At 31.2% G+C, this 13,651-nt stretch overlaps 2 protein-coding genes and 1 long non-coding RNA gene across 4 annotated transcripts in view; 1 reads left to right on the plus strand and 2 right to left on the minus strand.

Annotated features, from left to right (window-relative positions):
* Positions 1-13,651, minus strand: part of LOC127700167 (signal peptide peptidase-like 2B) — a 231,364-nt gene that overhangs the window by 181,506 nt on the left and 36,207 nt on the right.
* Positions 1-13,651, minus strand: part of LOC127700156 (signal peptide peptidase-like 2B) — a 70,138-nt gene that overhangs the window by 39,399 nt on the left and 17,088 nt on the right. For both annotated transcript variants that reach the window (XM_052203575.1, XM_052203574.1), the window contains exons 3-9: positions 11,274-11,456; positions 10,610-10,699; positions 8,636-8,778; positions 6,315-6,511; positions 4,057-4,150; positions 1,753-1,860; positions 95-176 (exon numbers count right to left, since the gene is read on the minus strand). In XM_052203575.1, coding sequence (XP_052059535.1) covers positions 95-176; positions 1,753-1,860; positions 4,057-4,150; positions 6,315-6,511; positions 8,636-8,778; positions 10,610-10,699; positions 11,274-11,456 — 897 coding nt within the window. The remainder of the gene's footprint in view (positions 1-94; positions 177-1,752; positions 1,861-4,056; positions 4,151-6,314; positions 6,512-8,635; positions 8,779-10,609; positions 10,700-11,273; positions 11,457-13,651) is intronic.
* On the plus strand, positions 5,493-6,304 carry LOC127700157 (uncharacterized). The gene is made up of 3 exons (XR_007981476.1): positions 5,493-5,859; positions 5,908-6,003; positions 6,052-6,304. It is a non-coding gene; the product is annotated as an uncharacterized LOC127700157 (long non-coding RNA).

Raw genomic sequence — 13,651 nt, forward strand, 5'->3', positions numbered from 1 at the left:
CAAAACTCAATATAAAGTACAACTTCACAAATTTTAACAGATGGAAGTATAATGGATACAAACTTCCATTCTCAATTTTATTTGATAGACTCACCTTTAAATTAGGAACTTGAATGGTTTTTAGCATGTTGATACAGAAAGCCAAACCTAATATGTCTTGTAATACCCAAGCATAGCTGAAATAAACTTCAGTATATTAAATTCATATACAATACATCAGTAAAGTTTGTTTGTATCGTCCATTCAAATACTATGAAAGTAACTTTATTTTTTATATGTTGAAAAAAATGTTTTGTGATTTATGATTTTGTGGTTTCACTTATCACAGAAAAAATCAAGGTAAAATATTTTCCATTATATCAGAAATTTTGTAAAGCATTGTTCAGAAAGAACTTTAAAATAATAGTTTGGTGAAAGATTTCGTTTTCACAAAAACTGCATATGGATACTTAGGAAATGAATGAAATTAAAACAATTCATACATCCTGACCTCCTGACCTAATATATCTTTTTAATATGAACTTTTTATATAATTGGCTTTCTACCAATATATTGAATGAAAGAACCTTAGTGAGCGCTCACATAACCCACGTCCCCACATTGTCATTGGAGAAATAAAATAAGTGTAAGAAAAAAAAATTTTATCAGAAAAAAAAATTGAATCATAATTTCCTGTCAATATGCACATCTACATAGTATGTCCTTATTATCTACACAGTTTCATGAAATTCTGTTGTGTGGTTTGAGAGGAGTTGCCATGACAAAAGGTTGCAGTAGTATATTGGGCAAATAAGTTCAAAGGGGCGTAACTCCTGGAAAAAAATTGAATTGTAATTTCCTGTCGATATGCACATCTACTTAGTATGTCCTTATTATCTGAAAAGGTTTCATGAAATTCTGTTGTGTGGTTTGAGAGGAGTTGCGATGACAAACTGTTGCAGTAGTACATTAAAGTAAATAAGTTCAAAGGGGTGTAACTCCTAGAAAAAGAATTGAAATGTAATTTCCTGTCGATATGCACAACTACATAGTATGTCCTTATTATCTAAAAAGGTTTCGTGAAATTCTGTTGTGTGGTTTGAGAGGAGTTGTGATGACAAGAAACAGGACTGACAGACTGACGGACTGACGGACGGACTGACGGACGGACGGACAGACGGACGGACGGGTCAAAAACATTATACCCTCCGCAACTCGTTGCGTGGGGGTATAATAAAGCTATTTTCAATTGATTTTTACACTTTGTTTTTATATTGTGCTATTACACCACTGTCCCATGCTATGGAAGCTGAGATCTCATTAAATGTATTTCTGCTTAGTTCTATCTGATGAATTATGCCCTTTTCAACTGATTTTTATAGTTTGTTCTTATGTCGTACTGTTACACCACTGTCCCAGGTTAGGGAAGTTGAATGCCCACAAACATGTTTAACCCCACCACATTCTTTATGAGCTTGTCCCAAGTCCTGAGCCTGTAATTCTGTGGTTGTCGTTGGTTCATGTGTGTCTTGTATGTTTTTTTGTTATTGTATTGTTAGGCTGTTAGTTTTCTTGTTTAAATTGTTTAACAATTTTCATGTCTGGGCCTTTTATAGCTGACCATATGGTATGAGTTTTTCCTCATTGTTGAAGACCATACAGTGACCTATAATTGCTTACATCTACATCATTTGAATTATGGTGGATAGTTGTCTCATTGGCAATCATACCACATCTCCTCATTTTTATACAGTTATTTTTATGTCTTTCTACCTTTCATGTCTTTCTATAGCCCAAACAATGGCAAAGGTTGCACATAAGGCATATAATATCAAATTCTTGACTTCTGGCTGACTCTTACAGCATGGTAACTTTGGTATACTACAATATATAAATAAGAAACATAAATTGTATCTCTTTACTTGAGGCTGTTCAAGATTTTAACACGTGGAATCGAGGGGATGGTAGGCACTTTTTTTAAAACCCTAACCACCCATAATATAAAATTTTCATTTTACTTAAAATTCTTACAAATATCTAGCCAGAATACAACCACCCAAAATTTATACATTTGAGTGCCTCCTATAACCCCCACCCATGCATTTAAATATAGAACTGCCCTTAAAAAAATCTTGATATTATTGTATCAAATTGTGTTTTATTTTGGATATGCATTTAAAAAAAACTTAAATTTGTGACTGTAAAATCTAAGATTTATGTATGCAAGTTTTAAAATACATTATGGTTATTTCTATTCTAGAAAATGCAATTGCTAAATTGCATTTGTTAAATGTATTCTCAGATAAACAGATTGTACAGAACATAACATCAGATAAATTATGGATTTTACCCCCTCCAAACATATTATACTGTCCAATCAAAATCTGTAATTAACAAATGCATTCCATAACAATAATATTTATTTTAAACTATGCAAGTACAGTCAACACCACTTAATTGCATACCGCTTAATAGCATAATTCAGTTAATTGCATAGTTTTCTCCTGCACAAAACCATTTCCCATTCATTTAATGTTAAATTGTCCGGTTATATGCATAGCTTACAAGTGGCCTTTCGGTTTATTGCATAGAAAATAATCACCATCTAGATATGCTTAGTTAAAACTGACGAGATTTTTGACCGGAAACGGCAATTTGGTGAGTATATTTTTCTTGAATGCATCATTATTTTCGTTATTATTTCATATTTACTTTTGTGTTATTTAAATAAAGTTTTAAAACAGTTTCTTTCGTGTTTATATGATGGAATTTGATTTAAAAATAAACCTCGAAGTCTACACAGGTAAAGTTTCCCATGTTCTATTTTAAGCCTTGAGGTCATAAAAATGTCAAACAGGTAATTGTTGTAAAAACACTGACCATTCTATCTCAAAAGGTGTTAATAATTGATTGGATTTCAAACATTGTCGAAAGATTACATTTGGGGTGAATTTTAAAAACAATAACGCCTGCTAATTATCGATCATTATCCAATGTGAACTCTCGAAATTTGGCTTGGGGTGATCTGCATTTATGTTAAATATTACAGGGTATTTATATACATGTATAAGGTTAAAGAATGTTATACACCAATCATTTATTTTTAATATTTTATGAAAAGAGCATTTACTTCTAATTATTATATTTTCTCACTTTAAACACTCATGTCCATCAAATTACCCGTACAGGGCCCCATTACTGCTTTGCATATACGAAACTAACGAGGTTAAATAAACAGTGTAACATAACTGTGCAAGCTGTAAATACTGCATATCAAAGGCAGTTCATTACACATCTATTGTTAAAATGATTATAAACTGTGTAGTATTGTTAAACAGTTTATTTTAATCAAAGCGTAACAATGTACATTGTACATACGGGTCATAGAAACAAATCTATTTTTAAAACAATTTGTTTTATTAATAATAATAATAATAATCTTTATTTCAAGAGGGTATGCTCAATTAGTACAAACACTATTCTCCCTTGAGGCCCTCATATTATTATTCTCGTATCCCAGGCAAAGGAAACATCGGTACGCAAATAAACTAAAAAATGTGTTTATAATCTTTATTGAAACTATACAAAATAAAATAACATGTATGACACTAGACATATAACTTTTATTAGAATAAATCAACATTTAATATGTTGTGATTATAGACTTTCATCTTTCTTCAGGGATTTCCTTTACTCATCTGTTCTATCGATGTTTTTTGACTCCGTTATTTGGCATTTCGGATATAATATATATGCAAGTAACCAGAATCGACTGTATTCAATCAGTATACTTTCTTTGAAATTAGATAATTAGTTTACTAATTAGGGTTAGGGTTAGGGTTAGGGTTAGACAACAAAGATTGTTCCCAATTGCTTTTTGTGTTGTTGGGTTACTGTCTTGTTGACATCAACCTCACATCTCCTTTTAATCATACATGTTGTTGACCTGGAGAGATGTTTTTTTCATTTGAAATTATGTCCTTGGGTTGTTAAATCATTGATGTATACCTCAAATCTCCTTTTATTCATATTGTAACAAAAAGAAACTTTTAGCTAAAAAGATTTTTGTAGACTTACCTTGTTCTTATAGGGATATATTTCCAGACTGGCTGTATACAATAATATAGACCCATACTTCCAGCTATACAGAATAAACTGATGATAACAAATACTGAAAAATAAAATATATTTTTATATTTTATAGAGAAACGCCAATTGTCCACCTTAAGTAACACTTTTAATAAACAGAAATAAAAGAAGAAAGTGTCCATGGAACACAGATGCCCCCATTTGTAAATATGCAAGAGTCAATGAAAGATAAAAGTGAAGCCTCCCAAATTCGAACTTGATCTGTGTTTTGTGGTAACAAGCATTGTGTATAATTTCATAACATTTGGATGAGGCAAAGTAAAGTTAGAGAACAGAAACCACTTTCGAGATTGACAGAAAGACAGAAAAGGGTAAAGTCCATAAGATACCATAACCCACTGACTCACACTATTACAATCTATTTTTAGTGAACAACAATATCTTGTCAAAACCCTTATTTGGAATATATTTTGAAGACTTCACATTATAATGAACATGGGTTCTAAGTTTAAAATCAATTTGACCACATTCGTGGTCAACAAAAGCTTTAAACAAAAACCTTCACTTGATAGAGGTTGGATGAACAAATAGATGAATAGACCGACTAATGGACAGATGAACAAACTGGAAAACAAAATGCCCCTAACTGTCACAGGCAGGGCATAAACAAAACTCTAGATATACTGTGAATTCAAAAATTATTGCATACATTTATCATTGCGATTTCTGAAGAGTAAACATAAATGTGAGATTTATTATTGCGATTTCTGAAGAGTAAACATAAATGTGAGATTTATCATTGCGATTTCTGAAGAGTAAACATATATGTGAGATTTATTATTGCCATTTCTGAAGAGTAAACATAAATGTGAGATTTATCATTGCCATTTTCGAAGAGTAAACATAAATGTGAGATTTATCATTGCCATTTCCGAAGAGTAAACATAAATGTGAGATTTATCATTGCGATTTCTGAAGAGTAAACATAAATGTGAGATTTATCATTGCGATTTCTGAAGAGTAAACAAAAATGTGAGATTTATCATTGCCATTTCTGAAGAGTAAACATAAATGTGAGATTTATCATTGCGATTTCTGAAGAGTAAACATAAATGTGAGATTTATTATTGCCATTTCAGGAAAAGCTGCATCCAGATATGTGTATCAAATATCGGAATGCAAGTTCTTATTATTGCAATACTTACTCAGTTGTTCTATTTGCATTAATAAAAGCCCACAACAATTTCTGTATTCACAGTTGTTGCATGTCAATCTTCACTCATTTTACAGTTATCCCACAATCAAATCCCTTTTAATGTGTATTAAGTCTTTTTTTACATTTATTTTTCAAGTCTATATGCTTAAGGAGGGAGACAGTTGCTTACATCCAATGTGCTATTTTGCCTTTGTTTGTTTTTGAGTTCAGAAAAGCATGGTGTTGGTGGTAGGTGTGAGCTGTCCATTATTTTAGTAATTCCTGTTATCCTTGTAAGCTTTTGTTGCCAGTCTAATGGACCTTAGGGCTGTTCCATGAATCATACATTTGTACTTAAGGAAGGTCCTTTCAAAATGGGGTTTCCACCCATAAAGGCAAATTCAGAATTTCACTTATATTTTCATAGTAACTTAAGGGGTCCCTATATTTTAAGGTAAGGGTTCAATGATTTTCAAACATTTGTATGGTATACTGTAAGGAAAGGGTTAGGGTTAGGTTTTAGGGTTTAGGGATAGTGTTATGGTTAGGTATGAGTTAGGGTTAGGTTTTTGGGTTAAGGATAGTGCTATGGTTAGGTATGGGTTAAGGTTAGGTTTTTGGGTTGAGGATAGTGCTATGGTTAGGTATGGGTTAGGGTTAGGTTTTTGGGTTGAGGATAGTGCTATGGTTAGGTATGGGTTAGGGTTAGGTTTTTGGGTTAAGGATAGTGCTATGGTTAGGTATGGGTTAAGGTTAGGTTTTTGGGTTGAGGATAGTGCTATGGTTAGGTATGGGTTAGGGTTAGGTTTTTGGGTTGAGGATAGTGCTATGGTTAGGTATGGGTTAGGGTTAGGTTTTTGGGTTAAGGATAGTGCTATGGTTAAGTATTGGTTAGGGTTAAGTTTTTGGGTTAAGAATAGTGCTATGGTTAGGTATGGGTTAGGGATAGGTTTTTGGGTTAAGGAAAGTTAAGTATTATAGTTCTATATGGTTTTGGACCCATAAGTAAATTAGGCTGTTATATAGACTTCTCAAATCCTATTGTCCTTACCCAGATAATCATAGAAAAAGTAAAGCAGCACTAAGAATGCACAGACTAAAACAAAGAAGACAATAACAGCTGGTACTGTAATGTCTAGATGTTCTTCATTGTCTTTTTCATCCTCGCTTTCATCTTTGCCCTGATCAGATGATTGAACATATTTCTTCTCTTTTTTCTTCTTTTCTTTTTCTTCTTGTTTTTTCTGCCTATTTATCAATTATAAATGCATTATTTAGTAACTTTATATACATAGCAATCAAGTAAAAAATTTTTACTAAAAAAGTCTGCTTAAGTTCACCTACAAAAATTATCTTCTATTTTCTTCTATTTTCATTAGAGTTGTCCATCTTTGGTATGTATCTATATTGTATAATGTAAATCATATACCTATATGGAGTTATGTTAATTTTCCATCTATGATAGGTTTTCGACAGAAACAATCCTTTCCCCCTTTTTGTTAGACTGAAATATCAAAAATCATTGTTGACACACATTTTAACTTTCAAAACAAATAATGTGAAGTTTTGTTAATTTATCGATACAATAAATGGAAATTATGTGAGATGAATTTAATAATGCAAAACTTTTCATAACACTTTTAAAACAAGCCAGATTTAACACATTCGTGTGTAGGGTTTTGAAAATCTTATTGATTCATGTGTTGGAAATCATACTTTGACCTATGGATATTCTTTTCGTGCTCTCTTCGTGACAGTTCTTAACTTTTTTCATCTATATATACCTTTTATTCTATCAAATGACCAAATATTCTTATTTTCTATAGAATAACAGCCACGTACTTTATAATGGGGTGGGGAGGGGGAGTATAATATTTAATCCAGATTCTCAGTTTAAAAAAGAATTGTGTTGCTAGACAAAAGAGAGAAAACAATTATTCTGAATAGTTAGTTAAAAATTGTTGAAAAAATAATCTGCTTTTCGGCGATAAAAATGTCATGAAAAAAAAGGAAAAAAACAGCATCCCCCTTTCATAAATTAAGTTGATACAACAAATTACTTACAAAGTGACTTGTATTTTTCATACACCGTAACAATTCATTTGAGTCTTGCATCAAGGAGTTACAGTTATGTTTTTATTGTAACTGGATAATGATTTCTAAAAGTTTATATTTATAGAATAACTAATCGAAGAATTCAAATAGAGAAAAATAATCAACAAGTGACCGAACAACACATTAATTCACGAATGCGCGTAGCGCATGAGTTAATTATCAATGTTGTTCGGTCACGAGTTGAATATTTTTCGATATTTGAATTCTTTGATTAGTTATTCTTTTTATTACATTGGCAAATGGCTTTTTTTAATGAAATTAATGTAGAAAATGTAAGGAACTATATCTTTTTTCTACGCATTCATAATTTGTTTTGATCCGACGTTATCGACGTCCTGACAACGCCTATTGTTGTATGACGTCAGAGAGTGAAATAACCACGTTTATTTCACATGTGAAATTATCGGTTTTTATTTGACTGGGAAATCAATATAATTCATTGCTACCAATGTAATAACTATTAATAATTAATGAGTTTTATTTCACATTATAAATGAGCCATATGGCGTAGTAAAAAGTGAACGCATCAGAAAAGAATATCCCACTTTAGTTTGATAAGTAAAATATGATGCAAATCCTGCAAACCTTTGCAGAAAATAATATTTTTTGACAGTATATAAGTCAGATAATGTATATTTTAAGGTTTTTATTGTAGTATTACACACCTCGGTGTGGGTTATACAACAAGAAAAACCTTAAAATATGCATTATCTATAACTTATTTTATGTTTATTGATTGAGAAAGAACTTTTTTTTCTTTCATGGGGGGATGTTTGTTGTTGTTTATGTTGTTGCTTTTTGTAAAGTTTTTTTAAGCAATTCCTGGAAATAATGTATAGCAATGTTGAAAGGCTTTAAAAATTTACAATGCATGTGTAGTGTAGGTTCACTGGAGTTTCAACATGGGATTTCTGGTACAGACATGCGGCTGGGATTTCAAAAAAACTCCCCAGTTTATATATTGAAGTCTTTTAAAACTCCCCCCCCCCCCCCCCCATATATCAAATGGCTGTCCCTTTATACTGCATGATGTACATATACATGTTTGGCAGTAAGGACTATTCCATTAAAATGAATATTGCCAGATAAAACGAGAAGTTTTAACTATGGACGTGGGTTGTTCAAATTGGTCATTTTATTTGTATGTCTATCATTTAAAGATAGTATGTCAGTCATTTGGAGATTTTAGAAGTCCTTTTCTATCTCTCCCTCTTTTGTTTTAATGGTATAGCCCTATGTCTCATTTTTTTATTTTACCTATCAATAAATGTTAGCCCCGACCAGAATCCTCCAACAGCAACACATACAACAGCCAGCAGAAATATAACCACCATACAGGGATCAAATTTGTCTGAGACTTCTGGAGCATAAATCATCAATTCCACGGACTTTCCTAGTTTCTTAAAAAGAAAAACCAAGGACTAATCATTTACAAATCAGTAAAAAGGTCAGTATTTCAACATTTACAGTTTTGACATATAGAATAAATGAAAGTTGCATATTTTATAATAAAACAACTCACCTGAACATTTAAGATTTAGTTCATTACTCTTTCATATCTTATTCATAAAGGAACTAATGCTGACAACTTTGTCACAGGAAAGAGTAGATATACGTAACTCTTTCACATCTGATTGATAAAAAGACTTTAAAAATGCTGGGTTTTATCACATGAAAGAAAAGAGACTATGGAAGTCTATAATGTGCATCTCACCCTAAAAGACACATTACGGAGACCCATATACTGTAAATTCAGAAATTATTGCATGGTTGCCAACTCACATGATATTCGCGCGTAATACCAATTTTTCAACGGTTTACACACGAAAATTTTGTCACATGGCGTGTACAGGCCATTACACGCTTTTTCGTTATTTTGAGTTTTTCGGTCGTAAAGTGATATCACAATTCTCAGTTTTTTTCATAATTAGACAATAAATACCAAAAATTTCAAAGCATTCGTTGGTTCGGGATTGTTTATTTTTCAATATGGACGAACAACAAACGCCCTTCAGGTAAGTTTGTGAGTAGTTTTTAAGGTTTTGTGACTTTCTTTCTTTCAAATTCACTTTGGGGAAATGTCCAGCAGAAAGAGGTCGCTTTCTGGACCTGTACCGTTGTCTAAAGAGCCTAGTGCTAAGCGAAATGATACATGTGTTGCATGAACTTACTACAGGTTTACTAGTAATGACATAATAAGTCATATCAAATATGTTTATTTTCCTAATCAAAGGGCCATAAAGGGCATATTAATTACAAAGTATTAGGCATCTTAAACATTATCAATCATTTGCAATCATAACAACATATGTGAGAGGAGAATTAGCTATTTCAGTATTTGATAAAGCATTCAATGGTATTCAAATTATAAAATTATTTTTCTTTTTCAGTTTCAAATCTAGTGTACATATTTCCACAGGCCATAGGGGATGGGAATATCACAGAACTGTTGGATCAGTATCAGCTGTCTTCCCCTGATGAACTACCAAGCTTTGACTAGGAAATAGCAACATTCTGTGGAGCAATAGCAGACATAGATGACATTTTTAATGACAAAAAACGTCATGACATTCTTTCAAAGCTTGTTAAAGCTATTTTAGTTCTGCCAAATAGCAATTCTGACTATGAGAGAGCATTTTCAATCATAAAGATGATTTACACTGAATTCAGATCAGAACTCAACATTTTTTTTTTTTTTTTGTGTGCATTGTTATCATGTAAATTTAACCAAACTGGCAGTTGTGTTGTTTTGAAAGCTGCAAAACAGGCCACTGTTGAATACAAAAAAATTTTACACTAGAATATTGTTTTTTTATATTAACAAATTTGTATTATGTTCATATTAAAAAGTCTGCATCTACGTCACGCGTTTTCACACGCTTTTTGACATGTCATTTCATGATTTGTCATTGTCAGAGGTTGGCAACTATGATTATTGAGATGTTTTTATTATTTGCAAAAATTGCAACAGTATCAGGTTTGAATAATAAATACATGCATTCATAATTTCAGAAGTGATTACCATTCTTAAAATTTTTGCAATCGCATTAATTAGATTTCACATTTTTGCCAGAGATCAAGGATTTGCAATAATAAATGCATGCATTAATTTCTGAAATACAGCATACAAATTTTAGTGCAAACAATTTGTTTTCTCAAATAGATTCTAATGAAGTACTATTAAATTTTAGCATGTTCTTTTTTGCCTTTCTATATCCTTTTATAACTAACCTGTATTTTGATGAAATCTGACTTTAGCATTGTTCCAGTTGGAATGGTAAATCTATGTATATCTGATGTCTGGTTAATTCCTGGAGAAACCTACAGTAGCATAGAGCAAAATTATCATTGATCATTAACACTAATCCACAATTCCACAAATATGTTGTACTGCTGATTCATTATTGGTCGTTGGATTCCAATATTCCAATTTTTTGTTGATTTCTTGGAAACAGGTGAACAATGATTTTAACTGTTCAACGAATGACAAATGTTCTTTTACAATATGTAGGTTGTATGTAGATAACTTTAAGGTATTGGTTTGCTCACTGTTGAAGGCAGTATCATGACCTATAGTTGCTTAAATCCACTTCATTTGGAATTTGGGTGGATAGTTGTGGTATTGGCAATAAAAAAAATTTACCACATCTCCTTATTTTATATTAAGCATGTTCAGGGTGTACAGTGACTAGTTTTTTCTCTAAACATGCAATCTTTTATCATGACATTATATATACCAGTGCATATCCAAAATACAATTTATCACAAAGTTAAAGCTTAATTTAGATAGAAATTGATGTATCAAATTGCTAAGAAATTAATTAATAAACTTATCTGAATCCATCTAATAAACAACAAAATCCCCAAAACAATAAAACTTTAAATGAGTACATACATATGTACTTGATACAACTATGACAGCTTTAGCCTGGTGTTGCTGTGCCATGTCTGTTTTCTCTACAAAAGTACAGTTGCCCCTAGCAACAGCCACAATTTTGTTGAGTGCACTTCCACCATCATACACACTGCTGTCACCACAACCATAATCTGGTGTGAAATCTTTAAATAATCCTCGAATCTGGAATAAAGATTTGAAATTTGCATAAAAATTTCTGATTTCATGAATTATTTTGGTTACTGGGATGATACGTCACTAGATTTCAAGGTCTTATATCTTTAGATACCAGAAAAGTCGTTTGATCTGTTGTTTTACCAATTGTGTCATATTCCCAATTTTGACATTTTGACTTAGTGTGGATTCGCATGGTTGGGAATGCATGTTAGGATGAGCGGTTTACCCTGATAACACACCTGGTTGTGCTACTTTTGGTGTTCATGCATTCCCTCAGTTTTTGTTTGTTTCCTTGTTTTCTATCTTCTTAATAGTTTTATAAGATCTGACCATCGGCAAACCACTGTTACCTTTATTTATAATCCAGATATATTTTGTTCTTATTCTTAACTGATATCGAAAATTAACATGTGGCACATGTACAAATTTATCTTCACTCTGAGTCTGAAACTGCTTTGAAGCATATATTCTTGAGGATATCAGAGGGGATCAGATATTATAGATAATTTTGGAAATTTGTTCATTGTTCTCAGTAAGGCTTTTGATCTTATTAACCATGCCATACTTTTAGAAAAGCTAAAATTTTATCATATCAGTGAATATATGATAAATTGGATAAAATCATATTTGTCTGAAAGACAACAAGAAGTTCAACATGCAAATATTAAATCTGATAAAACGTTTGTAAAATATGGAGTGCCTCAAGGTTCTATATTAGGTCCTCTATTATTTTTAATTTAAATCAATGATTTACCACTTCATGTTAAACAATACATTGAACATTGATTTATATACTGATGATTCAACATTGCATTTTCATGATAAGAAAATTGAAAAATTAACAGCATATTGCAAAATGATTTAAATGCTGTACAATCTTGGTGTAACAATACATGTATCAGTATGAAAATCAATGCACAAAAAAACAAAGTGTATGAAATTAAGTTCAAAACAAAAACTTACCCAACTATCATATTTATGTATTACCATAAACGAAACCTGTATTAAGAATGTCCATTCTTTCAAATAACTTGAAATTGACATTGATGAAAATTTAAGCTGGGAAGAACATGTTAGTTGTATATGTAAGATTATCTCATTTAAAATATCACTTTTGTATAAACTTAAAAATTATTTGCCTATACACATAAGACAAATATCTTATAATATTTATATATATATATTCTACCATACATAGACTATTGTAGTTCAGTTTGGGGAAATTTATTACAAAAAGATTTAGATAGAATCATTAAACTTCAAAAAAGAGTAGCAAGAGTCATACAATTTTTTTTTTCTTTAACATGGCTATCCTTTTCCAAAAAGAGTAAAATACCAACAATCAATTCTAATGTATAAAATTGTAAATGGATTAACACCTGATTACTTATAAAATGCTAATTAATAATGGTGTTAAACTGTACAACTTATGATCTATCTCTAATAACGATCTATTTGTTCCAAGACCAAATACCTATTTTTATAAAAAATCTTATTATTATTCTGCAATCAAGGTATGGAATGATTTACCATTCACAATAAAAAATTGTCTTTAATACATTATGTGGAATTATTCAAGAAACATTGTTACAATAATTTTCTTGAAAATTCTATGCAAGTTAAATAATTTTTCTTATATGGTTAGAATATGAAAACTTTATTAATTGTTGCCATTTAAATGTACATGTATGAATGATTGATATATATATCTATGTTATATGTGTGAATGTAAACTGTATACATGTATTTTGTTTGAAGGCCTCAATGAAAATTGGACTAGTTCTAATTGAGTAGTCCTCTTTAAATAAAGAATTTATTATTATCATTATTATTATTATATCTATTCTTGTAGATTGATCTCACTGTTACTTTGTGTTAAGATAGCACTTAAGAAGTTAACAAATCATAATATCATGTTAATTATATATGATTATTAGTTTCTTAATAGAACATTAGTGCTGACACTGACAGGTCATAATTATAAAACATGTATTGTATCCTACTTTAATAGATTTGATTTTGAATTTTGGTGTTTTAACGCCACTTTTAAGCACCGCTTTTGGGCTATTTCGTGGCCAGTTTTTATTGGTGGAGGAAGCCAGAGTGCCTGGAGAAAACCACGACCTTCGATAGGAAGACTGACAATCCTAGTCAATTAAGATTGGAGTTGAGTGGAGCGGGGTTCGAACTCACAACCTCAG

The sequence above is a fragment of the Mytilus californianus genome, unplaced genomic scaffold, assembly GCF_021869535.1.
Source record: "Mytilus californianus isolate M0D057914Y unplaced genomic scaffold, xbMytCali1.0.p SCAF_49, whole genome shotgun sequence".
NCBI lineage: Eukaryota > Metazoa > Mollusca > Bivalvia > Mytilida > Mytilidae > Mytilus > Mytilus californianus.